The sequence below is a fragment of the Solanum stenotomum genome, chromosome 8 (assembly GCF_019186545.1).
Source record: "Solanum stenotomum isolate F172 chromosome 8, ASM1918654v1, whole genome shotgun sequence".
In the NCBI taxonomy this organism is placed as follows: domain Eukaryota; kingdom Viridiplantae; phylum Streptophyta; class Magnoliopsida; order Solanales; family Solanaceae; genus Solanum; species Solanum stenotomum.
The window spans coordinates 19,554,859-19,576,181 of NC_064289.1; the positions used below are offsets into that span (position 1 = coordinate 19,554,859).

General features: G+C 32.6%; 3 protein-coding genes across 3 annotated transcripts; all 3 read left to right on the plus strand.

Annotated features, from left to right (window-relative positions):
- Window positions 1-1,396: 1,396 nt before the first annotated feature.
- LOC125872114 (guanine nucleotide-binding protein subunit gamma 2-like) lies at window positions 1,397-5,094 on the plus strand. The gene is made up of 4 exons (XM_049552791.1): window positions 1,397-1,622; window positions 4,391-4,443; window positions 4,653-4,697; window positions 4,779-5,094. Exons 1-4 carry the CDS (start codon window positions 1,527-1,529, stop codon window positions 4,861-4,863), a joined length of 279 nt encoding a protein of 92 aa, XP_049408748.1. The 5' UTR covers window positions 1,397-1,526; the 3' UTR covers window positions 4,864-5,094.
- A 1,340-nt stretch (window positions 5,095-6,434) lies between these two features.
- LOC125872112 (uncharacterized) lies at window positions 6,435-7,420 on the plus strand. The gene is made up of 2 exons (XM_049552787.1): window positions 6,435-6,888; window positions 6,979-7,420. The coding sequence occupies exons 1-2, from the start codon at window positions 6,763-6,765 to the stop codon at window positions 7,288-7,290; spliced, it is 438 nt and encodes a 145-aa protein (XP_049408744.1). The 5' UTR covers window positions 6,435-6,762; the 3' UTR covers window positions 7,291-7,420.
- An 11,061-nt stretch (window positions 7,421-18,481) lies between these two features.
- Window positions 18,482-20,599, plus strand: LOC125872103 (uncharacterized). Its single transcript, XM_049552777.1, has 3 exons — window positions 18,482-19,457; window positions 19,551-19,740; window positions 19,846-20,599. The coding sequence occupies exons 1-3, from the start codon at window positions 19,065-19,067 to the stop codon at window positions 20,373-20,375; spliced, it is 1,113 nt and encodes a 370-aa protein (XP_049408734.1). The 5' UTR covers window positions 18,482-19,064; the 3' UTR covers window positions 20,376-20,599.
- The last annotated feature ends 724 nt before the right edge of the window (window positions 20,600-21,323 follow it).

Sequence of the window (21,323 nt, forward strand, 5' to 3'; positions counted from 1 at the left end):
GATATTGCTGCATTTAAGTCAAAAATCTTTCAAATATAACCTCTCTAAAGAGATAGTAATAAAATCTACATACACTCTAACCTTTCTAAAATTTTACTAGATATATAAAGTCTTAATAAATAAATTGAAACAACATATATAATCAAAAAAAATAAAAATGAGAGGTGAGGTTATTAAGAAAACACTAGGGATATGTATTAGGACAAATTACTTAACTACACTCCGTTACTTACCTTAATATTCATTTATCCTTACTTACTTCAAAAATTTCAAAAATCCCTTATTTTACCTATGTATCCCGCATGTATCCCGTGCACAATACTATGTATCTCGCTATGTGGAATGTATCAAACGCTATGTATCCCGTGCACAACGCTATGTATCCCGCATGTATCCCGTGCACAACGTTATGTATCCCGCTATGTGGAATGTATCAAACCTAATGTATCCCATGCACAACGCTATGTATCCCGCTATGTGGAACGTATCAAACCTAATGTATCCCGTGCACAACGCTGTGTATCCCGCAAACATCATTTTTAAGAGATTTTTGGTAAATAGAAAACTAGAAGGGATAGGATGTTATTTAGTACTTATAATATGTGGTTCCTATAATTTATACTATGTATTACTCATGTGACTAGTTTTATTGGTGCATTTAATTAAGGGAAAAAACATAAATATACCCCGAACTATCGTAAAAGTATACAGATATCCTCCGTCATACTTTTGGGACATTGGTGCCCTTGCTGTCCAAAAGCTAGAGCATATATGCCCTTCACTCTAACGGAAGACTAAATAGGGATACGTGGCGCAATCTTATTCGTCGATCCAATATTTAATAAATATCGGATCGGTGGATAAGATTATGACACATGTATAAAGAGTATATATGCTCTAATTTTTGGATGACAAAGACACCAATATTTTAAAAATATGACAAAGAATATCTGCATATCATTTACGATAGTTAAGGGTATATTTGTACTTTTTCCCTTTAATTAAATTTAGGTTTGGCCTTTGAATGAAGTAGGAGAAGGAGCACAGGTATGTTGTTATTTCACGAGTCACTTGTTACAGTACAATTGAGACTGTCAAATCCAGGTTCACGAGCACTGCCTGGTTAACACCGCTACCGCTAGGTGGAAACTGAGAAAAGATAAAAATATGGTATAACACATCATTTTGTCTTTTTTAATTTTATTTTAACTGATATTTAAGCTCTCTAACTGTAATTATGTACAAATAAATATTTAAATTTATAATTAAAAAAAAAATAGAAGCATGACATTTCACACGAGTCGAACAAATAGAGACACGTATTCAAATACTGACGTATCTTTTAAAAAAAATAAATCATTTCTTTTTCAGCTTTAATTTTCCAGTGGACACCCAAAAGTTCGCTGCTTTTCCTACTTCCCCAATGTCCCCCTTCAACGAATCTCTGGTTTCCTAACGGCTCAGTTATGGCCACAGTTTTTAGTTGATAAAAATTGATTGTTAGGGTGTTTGGCAGAGAAAGAGAGATGCAATCGGAGCAAGTGAAATCGAATGATAAAAGGGGAAAGCATCGGATTTTGGCTGAATTGAAGCGACTTGACCAACAAATTCGCTTCTTACAGGTTCTCTCTTTATTAATTTCTATCTGCATTTGCCATGGGAACTAGCAAAAATATAACCCAAGAATATTGAAAAAGAAACATCTGTTTTTTGCTGAAAATGTGCATGCCTTACCAGCGCTTCACTTGCATTGTCAATGAGGAAATGCTTTCAATTTTAAACTCAAAATTGCAATCTTTTGAGTATTGATTATGTTTCTCATCTCGCATAGAGGTCTATTGAGACCTTTGATATGTGGCGTACTTGCCACTAGGGATTTATCAACAAAACCCAATGCTTTTTAAACACAAGAACTCGTGTTCATAGAGGAGAACCTAAGATTTGAAGATGACGAGGGCACCACCAGGGGGGGATGCATGTTAGTCGAAGCGTGGAAGAATGTTGTTACACACACATAAACCCCAATTAATGTATAAATATAAATTGAATAAGATCAATTAACACAAAACAATTTATATCAGTTTACACATTGTGGTTCATAGTTCCAAACTTGCTGCACTCGCCAAACTAGTGCACTAAATTAGCCTTTGTGTTTAATGGTGCACAAACCAATATATGATCCTTGTTGCACCCGAAGTTAATGGTTGCACGTGTACCCTCACCTTTCTAATTTCTGAAGTTTGTAGAACTAATTGTACCCATGCTTAGAGGTGCGAATCTTGATTGTCCTATACTTATGGCAGGCACAATGATTTAGCTAGTGAATAGTATTATCTTTGCACACAAAAGAAAGAATCTCATTACTGGCTGATGAGATTTCTTTTGTATACAATTGAAGTAGTCCCTCCATATCAATTTGTTTGTTTGATTTTGGCTTAACACGAAGTTTAAGAAAATAAAGAAAATTTTTTAATCTTGTGGTCTTAAACTAAAGATATGTAGAATGTACTAAAATGTCGTTTAGTCTTGTGGTCTTAAACGTGTCAATTGGAAAACTAGAATTGAAGAGTTTTCAAAAAAAGTGAAAGAGACATTCTTTTTTACACAAATTTAAAAGGAAAGTAGGGCAAACAAATTGAAATGAGGGGAGTATTTCTTACGGTTATGTGAAACAAGAGTAATACTGTTTGCATTGTATGACACGTTCACTAGTTGAATATGTTATCATAAATCATGGGTTCAAGGTGGAAGCAATGGAATTTAATAACTTGTTCCTAATGAAGATAAAGGATTTTATGACAAGGATCAAATACTTTAGAAATTCTAATGATAAAGGATTTTTTTTTAGTCTCATGTGATTGAGGCTATGATGTATGAGGAGTCTCTTCCTTGATCAACAATTAGGATATCTCGGTTTCACTTTTGCTAAGGATGGCTTACGTGTTGCTTTCGCCAACATCTTCCCTTGTCGTGAAAGGATTTGGAGCACCTACTCAATGATTCGCAACATTAAGAGAAGCAATCCACCTACCATAGTAGCCAAAGATCAATTTTTATGCATTATAATCTACTTTGCTCTCTCGTAAAAGGAACAATATAGAATTGTTCGGAGCAAATATTGGAATTTGGGTGTCTACATTTCCTTCATTTGATGTTTTCTTTAGTAATTTATTTAGTATGTGAGAACTTTAAAGTTATAATATTTCTATTTTAGAAATTTGAAATATTTAAACCCGGATCCTCGCACCCGTACATGTCATCAAATCCTAAAGTTGAAGTCATGACGATCCACACCTGTATGGGCCGTATCCGATCAAACATAGGAATTGATGCACCTGAAAATTTCTGCAAGCACCAGGAGATGACTTAAGCATTCCTTTCGCAGTTGTTGATGTATTAATCACAGCAAACCTCCTGCCAAGAGGTCAAGGTTGTTTGCTAACTCTCAGCCACTTGTTAGAAGTACTCAAATGGTGACTGGCCAATATTTTCCCTTAGCTGCGTTAGTACTTCTTGGCTATATTATTAGGTGCCTCCAATGTCACAAGAGTAACAAGTTGACAGTAGTACTTAAACCTTTTTCAATTTGCCTAGTCTCTGGAAAGATCAATCGCTATATATTCTGGTGCATAATGTAGGGATATCCATAACACAGTTTTGTTGGAAAAAGCTTTAAATCAAATGCTGCTGTCAAGATATGCTATTCATTGACTACTAATTGACATTCTGAGGTTGCCTTTCTCGTCTAGGATCCTTATCTGCCATCCTTTTCTAAGCTATTTTTATGTTCAATGGAACTTTGAGCTTGTGCTCGTCCATTATAATGCCCATTATTTTTTATGGTGATGTTTGTGCCAGACTGCATGCACCTCAACTATTTGACTCGGTACCAACATTCCTGCACTAGCATTGTCATCGGGTAATTCAGCCTCACAAAGTTTAGGTAGATGGGAAGAAATACACCTACTTTTTTTGCCTCTGCTGAACCTTGGTGTAGTTACTGTACAGAATACTCTTCTGTATGTCATGCAATTAAGATGGCATTGTTTATATTGGGTCTTCCAACACAAATCCTGATCACCTGATGTTGTCTGTGATGCCTTTAAACCAGATATTGTTGATCCTATGTTACATGGACCTCTGTTCTACCTTGATGTAACGGCGTAGATCTTTCAACATACCTTTAAATCTACTAAAAGTCGAACATATGCCTTTTGGCAACACACCAATATTTGACCTTTGTATCCAAGTTTATAACACAAGGAAAAGGCTTAAAACTGTATGTGGTTGGTCAGCTTGTTTCCTTTTTGCCAACATCAGGAGGACGGTATATTTCTTGTTATTCACTGATAAGTTTATTTACTTATATCTGATTACTGGATTTTTGCAGGAAGAACTAGAACTGCTTGGTAAACTGGAGAAGGCATCAGCTGCTTGCAAGGAGTAAGTAGAGAAAGACTATGTTAGTAGATTCTTGTGAAGCCTTGGGGACAACGATCAGCCTCCGATGGGTTGTGGCCTGGAGCTGATTGTGCAGCCCCAAGGCCCTTTCTTGTTAATTGTTTGCACCTACACACCAATCCTAGTTTAGATGACTTACTAATTGTCTACTCATTGATGTTATGACCATCTAACATGTTTCTTTTATTTAGAATGCTAAGCAAAGTGGAAACTCGGCCAGATCCACTTATACCAGCGTAAAGAAAACTCTTTGCTTTTATGCAATATGCCATTGTCTTTGTGACACCTCTATTGATTTATTTGATATTTTTTTCCAGAACAAATGGTCCCGCAAATCCTTCCTGGGATCGATGGTTTGAAGGACTAAATGATACAACAGGTTGCAGATGCTGGATATGGTGATACACTTAGCTACTTTCACTTGTTGGAGACGAAGTTGAAATTGACACTTGTAGTTGGCTAACAGCAATGGGAACTTGTTCCTAGGAAGTATACCAATTTTGAGGAATAATATTTATTTTTTTGACTATTCAATCTACGCTTAAAATGTAGTTGGAGCACAAGGCGGTCATGGTAACTGTATGAAACGGATGTTTATGCAGATTGATTGTCTTCGAGATATTTTACATACAAGATTTCTCATTACTATGTAGATATGGGAGACAACTTTTATCCAAGTCAAGCATTCATAACCATATCATCTTATGTTAGATATTTGATCTGTGAAATAGTTTATTGAATTTCGTTTTTTTTTTTTCTTTTGGAATCGCAGCCGCTACAATCTTTATCATAGTCTTTGTCCTTCAAATGAGCACTTTGTGCTCATTGGGTGAACTCCCACTATGTAATAACCCACAAAAAATACACTTTATGTGCATTGGATAAATCTCATGGTATAATAGCTTATAAATCATATAGTAAATGTAACTCGCACTAAGCAAGCTTTATGTGATAAACTCAACTTAAAAGGCATGGAAAAAAGGTCGATTTTAAATCATCCGTATAGATGACCACCCTCTAAATCAACTGAGGATGCTGAGTCATCCTAGAATAACACCCCACTATAAGTAGAGTGATGGTAATGATTAAAATGTGTGCAATTTTAGTAGACAAAAGAAAAGAAGATGAGTTCATTTAAGAAAGCCACTTGGAAGTAAATCCGTGGTTGAAAAATGCAAATAATGAAGAATAGGGTAAAATGGATTATTAAAGGACTCACCACCACTAGCTTTCCTTTGTAGCCCCCAATAATTTCAAAGTCGGTCCTTTCATATATGCACATTACCTTAATAATTTATATTTTTTAGTCTAATCCTAAAATAAGAAAAAGGTAATGGATGTGACTTGAAAGTCTATTATGGAGTATTATTCATCATAATTTATGTGACTGTTTAATTTTATATAAATACGTAGGAGAAAATAAATTTTTTTAAAAATTTATAGCTAAAACAAATTTTGAACATTTGTGTGATTATAAGTTATTTATTATTAAAAAAAATTAAAATTAAAATTATTTTTAATTATAATAAAATATCATTTTCTTGAAATGAATTTATTTTAAAATGTCAAATAAAATAAGAAGAAAGGAGTATTACCTAATACCTACTAATAATTCATAAGGTCCTTTTATTATGACTTAAGGCTATTTGATAATCTTTTTCCCGACACAATCACATTTCAAGAGAGTGAACACTGAAAGGCACTGCCGCGTGAATTTTCTCCACATGATTTTTTTTTTCGTTCTTATGCAATAGCTCGCAAACTACGTAGGAGAGGTAACTCACACTAGGCAAGTCTGGTGAGACGAGTTCGATCCAAAAGACAAACCTCTTGCTTTCGCTGGCAAGAGGTTTCGAACTTGAGACCTCCAACATGGAAATCCAAAGCCCAAACCACCGGGTCACCCCGAAGGATCCACATGATTTTTTTTAATCTATTAGATTCATTATTCTTAAATAGGCCAAAGTCATCTGTAGCCACTCAAAGTTGTCCTCATTATTCATTTAGACACCTCAACTACACCTAGTACCTATTGAACACCTCTACCACCCCAGATTTGAACCATCTAAGCATTTTTTGCCTACATGGCAAATCGTTTGTGATTCACGCAAATCAGGCGCGTGAATTGTTTTTTCTCCCATTTTTTACCCTGCATTTAAGACATCCAACGTTAACTTGGATATTTTAACATTAAAATCTTCTTCTTCCCCCAAATACATTTTAGAACCCTAATCCCCAATTCTCTCTTCTTCCTCTAAATATCCAACGTTTCTCTCTTCTAAATCAGTTGTGTTTTATCAAATGTCACAAAGTTCAGTGAATATCGAGGAAGTCGATGTATGTAAGTGTGGTTATTATTGTCGACTGAAAACTTCGAGGACTCCATTGAACCCAGGTCGTCGATTTTTTGGATGCAAAGCATCAAAGGTTTGTAGTTATTTGAACAAAGACTACTGTTATTGTATTATTTGAAAAATCAACATTTTTGTATATTTATTACTGTTATGTGGTTTGTAGGAAAATGGTGGATGTGGCTATTTTAGATGGATTGATCCGTCACTTGAAAATGTTGATGAATCATCCTTAATGAATAGATTCATAGATGGTCATAATCCGATTGATCGACTAAAGAGAAAAGTGAAAGAGCTTGAAGAAGAAAGGGATTCTTTGAAATTTCAATTGAATGAAAATGAAGAGAAGATGATGGTATTGAACAAGAAGCTCAAGGAAGTTAAACTCCAAAGGGATTGGGAAAATGTCAAATTTAACCGAGTTGTGATTGTTTTTCTTTGTCTGCTAACTATAAAATGGTTCTTTAATATTGTGTAGTTCAAAATTGTAGTACTTAATTGTTTAGTTTTGCAGTAGTTAGGAGGCTATTTCACGTAATTAGTGTTGTACTTAATTGGTCTGTTAAGTTCATATTTTATATCAAATTGGAAGTTTGAATGTGAATTGATCAGTGTCTCTTTTGTAACTTCTAGTGTGAATTGATCAGTTTCTCTTTTATAACTTGCCTCTGTTTTATAACTTGCCTATAATTTGCCCTGTGCTCTAACTTGCCCTGTGTTCTGAAATTAATTATGGGATCGACTTGCCCTGTGTAATTGTTGTTCAAAAACTGAGCTAATAACACAAATGCATGGCTGGAAAATACATAACACAAAGTCATGGTTGAAAAATACATAACACAAATGCATTGAGAGGTAATAAACAACCATTGTCTTGCATGGTTCAAAAATACATAGTCTTGCTAACACAAAGGCATGGTTCAAAAATACATCACACGAGTGTTCAAAATAAACTAAAGAGTAGCTTGTTGAAGACCCTTTTAACATGGGCCAAAATCATAACAACTTTCCAAATGAACTACTTTTAGTTTTTCCTGTTTGCTTTCATTTGTTGCAACTGTGAGGTGCTGACTGCATCTTTTCCCTTCCATTTTAGGCCACGAGGTTTAAAGCCAATGTCTATATTGGTTGGTGAAGCACTCTTCAATTTTGTTGGCCCATGTAGAATCTTCTCACTTGATGTACCAGGCTGTAATATAAGAAAGAAAGTGTAAGATAAGGTAAGATCATAATATAGCTATCAGAATATACACCAAAACAGAGTAAACATACATTAAATACTTGGGCTCCAGTTGTAGGATTAGAGTAAACACCAAAACCAGTTGCAGGCCTTCTGTTACCTCCAGTAGCAGCAGCAAATGAGGCAGAATTGTACGGTCTTTTGTGACCTGATAAAGGTGGCAGTTGACTAGAAGAACTATCACTTTCAGTAACAATTGGGGTCCCTCTTACATTAGCTTTTTTTCTTCCCAATCCTCTTCCAGTCCCAACTTGAACCCTATTTTGAGGACGTCTTGGCACAGATTCTGTGTCAGCACAAATAGAACTTGGTTGACTTGATTGTGTAGTTGCATATGTGGTTCTGAAAGTAGAATGCGATGGACCTCCCATTGTAGACTATATAGCATAAATAAGGATATATGAATAACTTATAGATCAATCAGAAAATGTAAATGAATTATTAAATCTAATCTTACTGTTGTTTGAGTAGTTCTTGGCACAGCAGTGGTATCAGCACAAACAGAACTTTGTTGACTTGATTGTGTTCTAACCTATTGAACAAAAATAAGGAGAATGAATAACTTATACAATGAAAATTAATGCAAATGAATATGTAAATCAAATCTTACTCCTGTTTGAGAATAACTTTGTTGGCTTGAATTTCCTTGACTTGTAGGTTGAGAAGTGCTCCCCCTCGTATACTATGTCACCACAAAATAAAATATATGATTATAATATATATAAGCTTTTAAGCAATTTACAAATGTGAATATGAAGTATTACTTACTCTTGCACACAACTTTGTTATGACCAGTTTTCTTGCATATGGTACATGTCATCTTTACTCCTTTTCTTGAAAGTTTCCCCCATTTTTTTGGCTCATCCTTACTCTTTCTTCTCTTCTTGCCAGGTCTGCCTGGCATTTTTCTTGGTTTTGGAGGCTCTATTGATGGATTTGTAGTTTCAGGCCACATCCTCATATTGGGAATAGGTTGGATAAAATGGATGTAAGCCTTGAGAAATGTTTCCTTCTTATACCAGTGCTCTACATGTTGATCAGGATCTTGATTCAAGTAATTATAAGCACAAATAGCATGAGGACAAGGAATACCTCTCAACATCCACAACCTACAGTCACAATGTTTCTTTTCCAAGTCAACAACAAATGAATATTCCCCCTCACTAATCTCAAAACCATTCAACCCATTCCATTGAACATTACAATTATTTGAATACTCCTTGTTTCTTTCTAGTATTGCCCTTGCCATAGGTGCAATGTCTGATATCCATGTTTCAGCAAATTTGATCATGTCTATATGTCTGTTCATCATTTTATGCCTAATATCCTCTAACATGGTAATAATTGATTTATGTCTAGTAGCTAAGATCCAAGAATTGAAAGTCTCACACATGTTATTTTCTACAACATCACACTTGGAGTGAGTTTGGAAAAAGGCCCTAGACCAATTTCTGGGATCATAATGTAGCAAGTCCTCTGTTATTTCCTTCTTACCTAGCTTGGACATTGCATGAACTTCTTCTCCAAACTTGACTTCAAAGGAGGCCTTTGAGCATCTCCAAAACTGTTTCCTTCTTTCTTCTCCTTTCCAGTTCACATGCCAGTTACTCCATATATGTCTAGCACACATCCTTTTCTCAGCATTTGGTAACAACTCTGACAAGACAGGAATAAGTCCCTAACAAAAAATATGTACAAAATAAGTAATTGAAGAAGTAAAGATCAAATTAAAACTAAAATATAAAAAATTGTATAATCAATACCTTTTGCATATCTGACATTACAGTCAAACCTTCACCAGTTCCCAAGTTTAGATCAGCAATTAAATACCTTATGAACCAGCTCCAACTATGTTTTGTTTCTGTATCCACAACTGCCCAGGCAATGGGATACATTTGATTGTTCCCATTCTTTCCAACAGCAACTAATAGCTCACCTTTACAAGCTCCCTTAAGAAAACAACCATCAAATCCAATTATATTCCTACACCCCTCCAACCATCCTTGCTTAAATGCATGAAAGCACACATAAAAATACACAAAAAGGTTCTTTCCTGGTTCAGTTTCCTTATCAATTTTTACCCAACAAGAGCTTCCAGGATTGGTTTGTTTGATCATATCTGCATAGTCACATAATCTGGCAAATTCCACTTTCCAATCACCCATGTTTTCCTTCATAATCCTCTGTTTAGCCCTGTAACAAAGAGTCTTACCAACATAAAGACCCAATGTCTTTCTAACCAAATCTTGAATTTCCCAAATCCTTATGTATGGTTGAGATACAATTCTGTCCTTAAACTTTCTAGCAATTAACTTTGAATTACACAACTTGTTCCTGTTTAATGGAATACACTTGTGAACAGGATGATAGTTCTTCACAATGAAATCACCTGAGTCCCTGTGAATGGAAGCATATAACAACCACTTACAGTTAGCATTTTTGCACTTCACCCTCACTTTATGTTTTTCATTAGGTCTTAACTTTATCTGCCTCCTGTACTCTACAGCATAATCTGCCACTGCTTTCCTGAACTGATTTGCACCCTCAAAGACCATTCCAAGCTCAAATATTAAAACTTCACAATCTTCATCATACCTAACTTTTTTGCTTCTCCTTCTAGTAGGTATATCTACTCCCCTAACAGCATCCACATCTAGTTGTTCATCACTATCATCACTCCAACAGTCTGAGCTATCAATATAATTCTCATCTCCACCTAATTTTCCTGCATATTTGTCAGTTTTATTTTTTCCAATATCCTCAAAGCCTCTATCTATACCACCAGCCTCTCCAACTGGTATTTCTTCAAATTCAGTAGCCTTTTTTCTCTGTTTTTTGTTTCTTCTTTCTTGTCTAAAAGCTCTCAACTCCTCATCAATATCTGAACCATCTTCTGAAGGTATATCTAGATCTGAATCACTACTCAAGAAATCAGATTCACCTTCTCCACCTAGGTTATCATCCACACCATCTCTACCTAGGTTATCATCCACACCCTCTTCACCAATGTTAACATCAACACCCTCACCACCAAGGTTAACAGCCTCACCTTCTCCACTTAGGTCAACAGCCTCACCTTCTCCACCTAAGTTAACAGCCTCACCCTCTTCACCAAGGTCAACATCAACACCTTCACCACCAACATTAGTTAGATAGCCTCTAGGTCCCTCAGTGTCAAGTAAGGGTTCATCTAATACATGACAGACAAATACTTCAAAAGTGTCCTCATGTTTTAAGTCTTTAATTAGGTGTAGGAGATGTTGGTCAGTTGTAATTAAGACCCATTTTTTATTCAATAAATCCTTCACATAAAAGCCTTTAACAGTTTCATACCCTAATTCTTTAGTATAATACAGTAGTTCCAAAATGGAAAAGTGGTCCTTAATAATATACCTGAGTGCAGACACATAGTTTCCAACATAAGTAGGGACAGATATCTCGGATAAGATTCCACCGTGGTAAATCTTTGTAAATATAAGGCTCTCCTCCATGGTCAATTGTTAGCCCTACAAAATATCAAACAAACCCTAGCTTAAGATAACGGAATATACTCATATAACCCATACAACAACTTAAAAACAAAGTTTTAAAGCATATTTTCTGGGTAATAGTAAAGAAGGGACAGAATATTCGCAAAAATCACAAACCCTATATTTTTACAAAATCCTAGCTTTTTGGAATTCATTTAACAAAGCATGTAAAAATCATTAACAATCCTAACTTACACAAGGAAATCTTCAAGATTGTAACACGAACAAGATGAATCCAACTTCAATTTGGAGGAAATCGCGAAGATGGAGAGCTTCAATTTGGAAAAAATCGCGAAGAGAGAGAGAGAAGTGTTCTGTCAATTTTAACCTTTTAGGAATCTTCCTCAATTAAGACATTTACAAATACACGTCGGATACACATGGTAGTTGTTAAATGGTTATTCTATACACGTCAGATACACGTGGGGAGCTTAAATACACGCGCCTTGGCCGTTTATGAAAAGTGATAAAAAAAAATACTTAGATGGTTCAAATCTGGGATGGTAGAGGCGTTCAATAGGTACTAGGTGTAGTTGAGGTGTCTAAANNTTTAACCTTTTAGGAATCTTCCTCAATTAAGACATTTACAAATACACGTCGGATACACATGGTAGTTGTTAAATGGTTATTCTATACACGTCAGATACACGTGGGGAGCTTAAATACACGCGCCTTGGCCGTTTATGAAAAGTGATAAAAAAAATACTTAGATGGTTCAAATCTGGGGTGGTAGAGGCGTTCAATAGGTACTAGGTGTAGTTGAGGTGTCTAAATGAATAATGAGGACAACTTTGAGTGGCTACAGTCTACAGATGACTTTGGCCTCTTAAATATTACTTTCATTAGATTCATTATTCTTAAAGATATAATAAAATATTTATTTTAATTATCATATTGGCCTACTTCAATTATTTAATTACAATTTTTAATAAAACGCACAGTAACCTTTTTCAACATATTTAATTCTAGTAAGACAATTGCTATAACAGAAAAACTTTTTTTTTCTCAATTGCTATTTATGAAGTGTCAGAGTTGTTAAGATTATGTATGCTTATATTATAAGTCATAGATATTTAATTATAGCTTTATCTTCAGTTTACAAAGCCCCCTCTCATCTTTTAAGGACGATACATAATCACTATTTCTTTTTTTTGTCTTAATAAAAATTATGTTTATTAAAAAATTAATAAATATGATGTATAGCTTACTGAATTACACATATTTAATAAATAATTTTTGAAAATCCAATACTATTAAATAAATGAAATATAAAGATATAGTTGATAAAAAATATTAATTTCTATTTTAAATTTTTAAGAAACACTTATTTCAGAATATGTATATGTATGTATATGTGTGTATGTGTGATAGTACTTATTTTAGGATAAAGAAAGTATGTAACTTTATTTTAACCCAAAAAAAGTTAAAATAAGGTAAACAAAAAGCTCAAAATATAACAAAAGGTATCGTCTTTATTAGGGAGCGTTTTACTTTCAATATAAAAAATTTCTATACGAATTTAGATTTAATTGAATTCCAATATAATTATCGAATATCGAATTCAGAAAAGAAAAAAAAAACTCGATAACAACGCCATGTTCTTAGAAGTTTACATGGAATAAAATGAAAAATAATTATAATGAGTAGTATATATAGTACTATAAAGAAAGCGATGCAATACTTTTGCAGAGCAATCATCAAAAAAGTTAATGTCATCAACACTGTTGTCCCTTTAAAGTTGCACATTAATTTCTTCATATTTTGTGACTATATTTCTTGCATATTCAAAATGAAACGGCAATAATAATTTATAGTATTATAATTACAATTCTCTATGAAAATCTTTAGCGACTCTTTAACAGAAAGTTGAATTAAAAGTTGCAATTATCTATTTTGTATTGTACAACAAAATAAAATATACAACTGTTTTATAGAATCATTATTGCTAAACCAAACTTGAAAAGTCGAATTTATAAAATAAACAAATATTTTGTGGAACAACAAGAATGTAATTCTATAAATGGAGTTAGAAGGAGATTGAATGTAACGTAACCTAACAGAAGTAGAAAAGTTATTTTTGAAAAAGTACTTGGTTTTGACATATATATATCATAACAAATTAAAACCTAATAAACTCTTATTTAATTTGTATATTATGTTATTCAAAGATCAATAAATACAAAGTATCCATCTCTTTATATGCATTTAACATTTGTACATGTTTTTATAATTTAAAGTATAATAAATGGTGAATAAGAATAAATAGTGTGTAAAAGATGGGGGTTCTGTATATACTTCACCTTCACCCCGACAAGAATAAACATATGCGTGCAAAGGAAACAGTAATTCCTCGAAAATACTTTTCTTGATTAGTCACATTAGAAAAAGAAAGGTCCAAAAAAATAAAAAACTTTTTAAATTTTTTTTTATAATATATAAATCTGAAATATGACAAAAGATTTTACTCATAAACGAGAACAAAATATTTTAACGCATTCCCTTCTGAAATAGTTTAAACTACGTATAGATACAATATAATATCTCGCTTTTTTTAGATGACCGCTATTTTTAATTTAATATGATATGAATAGTTAGTTCTAACTATATTTATGAAAAATAGGATGAGTGTCCTACCTAGCTAGTTAATTAAGCATAATCACGTTATACATCTCATATTAGAGACCCCGAGAAAATTAATTTTTTAAAATTAGTATTTTTGGTACTAGTAACTACTCTGCTTAATCTTGTAGGGTACACAACAAGTTATGTTATTTAAAAGAAAAATTAATTAATGATTATTAGTAGAGTATGACATTATGCTTTTTCAAAACAATGATATCTAAATTGGAAGGGATTGAGTGTTAGTTTTCTGTCCAGTACAATCTTATGCAAAATTTCAAGCACAATACTAATGCATACTAATATTATAAGAGATGCAATCCTTTTGCACCAAGGGCATTCTTATAAAGTTTTATTAGTTTTTAGTTTTAGGGAATTCAACAATTTGTTAATAATATATTTATTTAATTTCAGAAATCTACAAATGCATACTAATACTAATGCTTTCTTTTTCTTTCCTTTGGAAGATTTTTAGTGCTCGACTAGAGTTTAAGAAGAAAATTGTGAGGTTGGATGCCACATAAAACGGACGTGTCTATTTGGTAAATTTTATATAAGTTCAAGTGTCTATCTTGTACACACTCAAAATTGGAGGGCATAGATGTCAGCTGAAACCAAGCTTAAAGGTATATTTATGTATTGTGTCTTTATTAAAAATCACAATTTTTATTCTCTATTAAATATTTAATATGATTAAATTTAATAGATATTGACAAAAAAAATTATAAAGGGGAATTGTAATTTCGCAGTTTCTGGTATTTTTGGTGCGTGTGGTGTTTTAAGATGTAATTTTTGGAGTATTTTTCTATTTACGTTTGGTGTGTAGTATTATTTTTGGTATGATATTTATAGTATTTGATGAGACTTTTGATAATTTGGTTGATTTTTTTTAAAAAAATTTTTTGTTAATTTTAGATATGAAATGTGTAACATAATTGACGGGAAAAAAATTACTCACTTTTAACAAATATTAAAAAATAAAACTTCTCAGACTTTCTATTTATGTTTGGTGTCTAGTATTTTTTTTATTTTCATCTTCTCCTTCTATTTGTTTCTCCAAATTCAGTTCTTAAGTTCCTAATTAACCATTTCTAATTTGGGATGACGTAAAATGGCTTGTGGACCAAATCAAAGGTAATTTGATTTCTAGTGTAAATGTTGAGTAATGATACCTATTCAACTTTTGACCAAAAATACATTAATAAATGCCATGTGGATTCTACTTTTAGGTTTAAATGGACCAATAGCATAATTATGCAAATAATTGTGGTACTTATTGAATTTATTTACACATCATTTGTTATTATCCGAATGCTTATTGCTCCAAAACAGCAAAATGTTAGGACTCAAAATGTTTTCATATAACTTGGCGGTTTTTTAGAGTTCACCAAATTGAGTATGCATAATGCATGCAATTACCTTTGTTTTTAATATTGTTAAGAAGTTCTTATTCTAATTTTTGAGAAGAAAAAAAAAGAAGTGTGTATTGATCATGTCTAAATTCATTTTGTCAAATTTTAAACCGTTTATGAGTTTTTTAAAGTATTTGAAAATGGTATAGAGTGGGTAATTTAGTATATGTATTGGCCGTTATACTGTCTTATATAAAACAGAAAGCAAAAATTATAGCTTTTTGAGGGTAATTGTATTACTAATTATAGCTTTTTGAGGGTAATTGTATTACTAATACAATGAATTTCCATATATTATATAGTATACACCTCAATACATAATAGATTTATCTAACTAATGCTTGAATGGCTGAAAGCCTAGAATTAAAGAATATACAAAATAAGGTATTGTTTATACATAAAGTCAATGCGTGCATTATTTTTTTTATATACTCTACCAAACGAGACGAAAGCTCCTCTAGGATACTATCTTGGTTACCTAGCACTGAATTAGGTAGCACACTCATTTGGTATTTCTTAACTATATATCTTACATATGATCTATTTTATTTTTATTTTTTGAAAAAGGTGACCAAGTTTTTGTGGCCACATTTTACCAATGCTCTGATCAATTTTCAGTTGTCTCTGGACTTCAAGCTAATATGGTGAACACAACTACAATAAAGGCTCTGGAATATAATTGCTTGAGAATAGGTTTGATCGAGAAACACCAATCTAATGCTTGGGAGCGGAGCTACAAGCCGGGTATGGGTTCGGATGAACCCAATACTCATATTTTGTATTGAGAAATCTATTAAATATGTATAAATATTAAGTTTAGAATTCAGTTACTAAAATTTGAAATCATCGTTATAAATTCAAAACTCATAAGGTTAAAATTCTGACTTCGCCTTTTGTTAATGCTATAGATTGGAACAAACATGTGGAAGAGATTTTGAAAGATGCTAAAGGGAAAGCTTAAGTTACTCAGTTGTTCAGAATGCTATATGCATAATATATAGTAGTTCTTATTTGTAAAAAATATATATTTTCTTGCCATTCATTTAAAGTTGGGATCAACTAATACTCTTGTCGTTACAAAAATGACATATATTTCGTCTCATTTACCAACTCTGCTAACAGAAGTCATATAATAATTTAAAAAATAGACAAAATATTCAATATTAATGTCCCTATGATTTACGAAATTGTCCAAAACTGTCTCTTTACTTGTTTGGTTTACAAGTTATTTTAATTTTTATGTATGTTTATATTAATCATTGGTATTTGTTTAATGTGAGATATAATACTTGATGGTTGTTGATGAAATTTGAAAGATGGTAACCGTAAATACTCTTCATTCACCAGTAGATTACGTAAAGGATTTTTATTAACCTTCATATAAGATTTCATTATTAAAAGTCTTTTTGAATTGATTTTTTTATTATTATTTTAGCTTATAAGCATTTTTCAAATTTACACAAACACTTCAAAAATATTAAAAAATTATTTAACTTGAAATAAGTAGAGAAGAATATTTAAGATCTTTCAAAATGAATTAACTAAGATCAAATATGTATCTTTACATTAAATAAATGTCATTAATATAAGTAACATAAAATAATCAGTAAATCAAACTTTTGGATATTTCACAAGTGACATTGACAACTTTGAAATTCTTTTTCCTATTTATTTATTTTTATTATTTTATAACAATTCTATATATTATTATGTAAAATATGTGCCAGTTTTATAAGGGCGAGAACATTTGACCTTAACTTCAAACGGAGAGCAACAGTACACTATCTCTTTAATTTACAAATGACAAGGACAATTTTGAACATTTTTCTTAATAATATAATTATTATGAAAAATAATAATAATAAAGGGGGGCCTTAACCAATTTTGTTTTTTAGCAAGACAATAATTATTATACCAAGCCCACCAATCGGTCCCCAAAAAAATCCAAATTTTCTCATGCCGTTTCATTTTATACGTTACAAATTCCGGAACGACACAAGTCTTAACACCTCGTCTTATACTTCCCTCTCCCAATCTCCACCGTCCGCGTCACACCTCCCTATACGTGTCATAATCTGAAATTTTTTACCACTCATCTCAACAAAGCTTCTCACATAACTCCCAATCTCCGCCGTCCGCGTCACTAATTTGTTTCTCTTATTTTTTATTTTATTTTAAGTTTCATTTGTTTATTTTAACTTTACACATCACATATTAAATATATCAAAATTAAATAGAACAAATAAATTGACATAGAGAAAAATAATGGACTACTTTCTTTGTTCCACATTTTTCATTTTTTCAAGAGTCGAATAATTTAAATTTGATTGAAAACTTGCTCTTAGAATCTTCAATTCCTTTTGAAATATAAAATTTATACTCATAAAAAGTACTATTGACAATTCAAAATATTTAAAAAATATATAAAAAATATTATAATCAAAGATAAACTTATTTAAATCTCGATATTTGAAATGTGTCATATAAACTAAAACGGAAGGAGTAGTTACCTTTTCCGCTCAATTTCCGTGACACTTTTTAAATTTCGAAATTCAAACAATTTATTTTTACAAATAGCTTATAAAATATATAAATTTTCTTTTAAATTTTTTTAAAATTTTATGATCAAATTTAAATGATTTAACTCTTAAAATTTAATACAAAATAAATTTAAATTATTTTTAAAATCTAAAAATAAATAAATTTAAATGACTGTTTGACTGTCAAAATCTAAATGAACCATGTCACATAAATCGTACAGATACACAAGGAGTAGTTGATGTGGCATAGAAAATCATAGACAGTACAATTCACCTTCTTAACTACACCCACTCAATATAAGCTCCTCAAAACCCACTCTCTCATTTCAACTTAACTTCACAAAAAACCAAAACTGAGATAAAAATAGAAACAAAGAAGAAAAGAAAAATCATTTACAAATATAGGCCCACTTTTTCTCTCCTTCACATAATTCTCTCCTTCCCGTGAAAAAGAAAGGTATTCCGGCGACTATTGTTACACTCATTCTATTCTTGTTCAACTACGCCAACAACTCCGAAGAGTGAAAGGAAGAAAAAGGTATCAAAATTTGACAATTTTTGTTTTTCTATCACATTTGGAAACGTGAAGATGATAATGGTGAACGGATTATGCGCGATTGTATTAATTGGTTTTTGATGTGTGAAAAGGGAAAGGTGAATTAGGTGTGAATGAATTATGAATGCGCTGAACTTGATTTTCTTTTCAAAGCATTGATTTCTGTGAATTTGCATGTATTTCTGTGATTAAGAAGTTAGGCATTTAAAGGATTCTGATCTAGACACGCAAAGCGAGTAGGTTTTTAAAGCTCTGAGAATTCAGCAGAAAATGACAAAAGAATATAATTAAGCTGTAGAGAGAGAGAGTTTTACAGTAGAAGAAGTAGTACCTGTTTTGGTTGTGGTTGATAGACATGCCTTTTCCGATGAAGGTTCAACCGATCGATTCTTCAACATACAGAGAATCGATCAAAAATGATGCAGTAAAGCCTTTGCTGAAATCACGACTTAAAAGGTTCTTTGATCGGCCGTTCCCTAGTGTTTTACGGATTTCGTCGGCGGCTGAGAAGCCAGGTGCCGCCGGCGCTGCTAATGATGGACCAGCCGCTGAGTTTGAGCCGAATTCGGTTTCTTTGGACAAATTGGTTCAGAATTTCATAGAAGAGAACAATGATAAGCCGTCTGCCGCTAGATTTGGCCGTAAATGCAATTGCTTTAATGGCAACAACGACAACTCCGATGATGAGTTTGATTTCGACTCTGTTACCAACTCCTCTTCGTTTGGGGATTCTTCCGATACTCTCAAGGTAATAAAATCTCTTGTATATAAAAAGAATTCTCTAGAATTGCAGTTTATTCCTAATTGAAATCTCATTTTGTCTATATTTGTTGCAATTCAGAGCTTAATTCCCTGTGCAAGTGTTACCGAGAGGAATCTATTAGCTGAAGCTTCAAAAATCTTCGAAGAGAACAAATCTTGCAAGCGTAAGGACGATTTGAGAAAAATTGTCACTGATGAACTTTTAGCACTTGGCTATAAAGCTTCAATCTGCAAATCCAAATGGGAAAAAGCTTCTTCTACTCCTGCAGGTACATGCTTCGTTCTTCTTATATGAGTTTTTGCTCCGTCAAATTTTAGTATTTTCGTGCGGTGAATAACGTGCTTTTTTTTCTAAATTTATTCGATATATTCAGGTGAATATGAGTATATTGATGTGATAGAGGAAGGCGAAAGATTGATACTCGACGTAGATTTCAGATCTGAATTTGAAGTAGCGCGATCGACGGGAAGGTACAAATCAATTCTGCAATTGCTCCCGTTTATCTTCGTCGGCAAAGCCGATCGGCTTCTGCAAATAGTGTCAATCGTCTCAGAAGCAGCTCGACAAAGCTTGAAGAAGAAAGGTATGCACATCGCTCCATGGCGCAATCCGGAGTATATGAAAGCCAAATGGCTCAGTCCCTATACTAGTCTCGCACCTGCTGTGGAATCAAACGTCGCTGCTGAGATCACGGAATCGAAAAGTGAGTACGGTGAGTTGGACTTGATTTTTTCTGATAAAACGCTACCGTTAGACTCCGATCCAACAGCAGATCCGTCGGAGAATACTTCCGGCGAGGAAGAGAAGCCGGTGATGATGACGTGGCAACCTCCGGCACTGAAACAAAAGAAAACCAAAGTGGTTGTCACTGGATTGGCTTCCCTTCTCAGGGAAAAACCCTAAAAGATTTTGTTAATTCTAACATTGTGAATCTTTTGTTTTGTTTAGCGAGTAAAAATTATAAATGTATTAAGCTACATAATCGGAAATTTAGATAGATGAACGGAAACTGTTTTTTTCATTTTCCGTTTCCGTTTTCTGCTCTTCTTTGAAAGGGTACTGTAATAGAATCTAGAACCAACCTCTTTGCTGTAATGAAAACGTAAAGAATAAAGAATATTATTCTTAATTTTCTACTACTACTTTATTGTATTTGAGATGGTAAAATATTCAATTTTTAAAATATAATGAGCAATGTGTAAGAAAGATAATTTGAGATACATATCCAAATGTTCCTGAGCAGGAAACAATGTGTGTAGAGATTTCAGATAAATGGATTATATTCATTGAAATATTATTGGGAAAATACAAGTGGAAAAGAGTGACCAGTAAATCATAGGAACAAGAGAATGAGCATTGGGGATAAGGTTAGGTGCTCCCGTGCCATCTCGGACGCCGTAAAAAGGAGGCATGTGGTATGTAAAATCGATAATTCTAATCGAAAAAAATACTTAATTTTAGACAATTTTGATAATTGTTTTTTAAATTTAATAATAAAATTAAATTATTTTATTTATATTATTTAGTATATAAAGTCTAGTTTCATACTTTTTTTTTTGTTGTAAACTCTTGGTTATTCACTTTTCTATTGTTAATATTTGTTTTGAGCAAGATGTGCATGATTTATTTGATTTATCGCCTTATTTCTAAGTAATTTTCAATGATTTTTTTTGTGTCAATTTTTAATGGTTAAATCAATAATGATAAATAATAAAACAGTCAATATTTTAATAATTCTATAATGATTTAGCATATTTACAAATTGATAATCCTTAAGTCAAACCGACAGACTTTAAAATCGAGTTAAAACGATGTATATACAACCCAGTTGATAAGGGGTGTTGGAAAAAA

What these genes read in the sequence shown, in the direction of transcription:
- LOC125872114 (XM_049552791.1), top strand. Translation starts at nt 1,527, where the DNA reads ATGCAATCGGAGCAAGTGAAATCGAATGATAAAAGGGGAAAGCATCGG. An exon ending in GCATCAGCTGCTTGCAAGGA is followed by an intron (nt 4,444 to 4,652) that starts GTAAGTAGAGAA and finishes TCTTTTATTTAG; the next exon opens with AATGCTAAGCAAAGTGGAAA. An exon ending in CCAGATCCACTTATACCAGC is followed by an intron (nt 4,698 to 4,778) that starts GTAAAGAAAACT and finishes ATTTTTTTCCAG; the next exon opens with AACAAATGGTCCCGCAAATC.
- LOC125872112 (XM_049552787.1), top strand. Translation starts at nt 6,763, where the DNA reads ATGTCACAAAGTTCAGTGAATATCGAGGAAGTCGATGTATGTAAGTGT. An exon ending in TTGGATGCAAAGCATCAAAG is followed by an intron (nt 6,889 to 6,978) that starts GTTTGTAGTTAT and finishes TGTGGTTTGTAG; the next exon opens with GAAAATGGTGGATGTGGCTA.
- LOC125872103 (XM_049552777.1), top strand. Translation starts at nt 19,065, where the DNA reads ATGCCTTTTCCGATGAAGGTTCAACCGATCGATTCTTCAACATACAGA. An exon ending in ATTCTTCCGATACTCTCAAG is followed by an intron (nt 19,458 to 19,550) that starts GTAATAAAATCT and finishes GTTGCAATTCAG; the next exon opens with AGCTTAATTCCCTGTGCAAG. An exon ending in AGCTTCTTCTACTCCTGCAG is followed by an intron (nt 19,741 to 19,845) that starts GTACATGCTTCG and finishes CGATATATTCAG; the next exon opens with GTGAATATGAGTATATTGAT.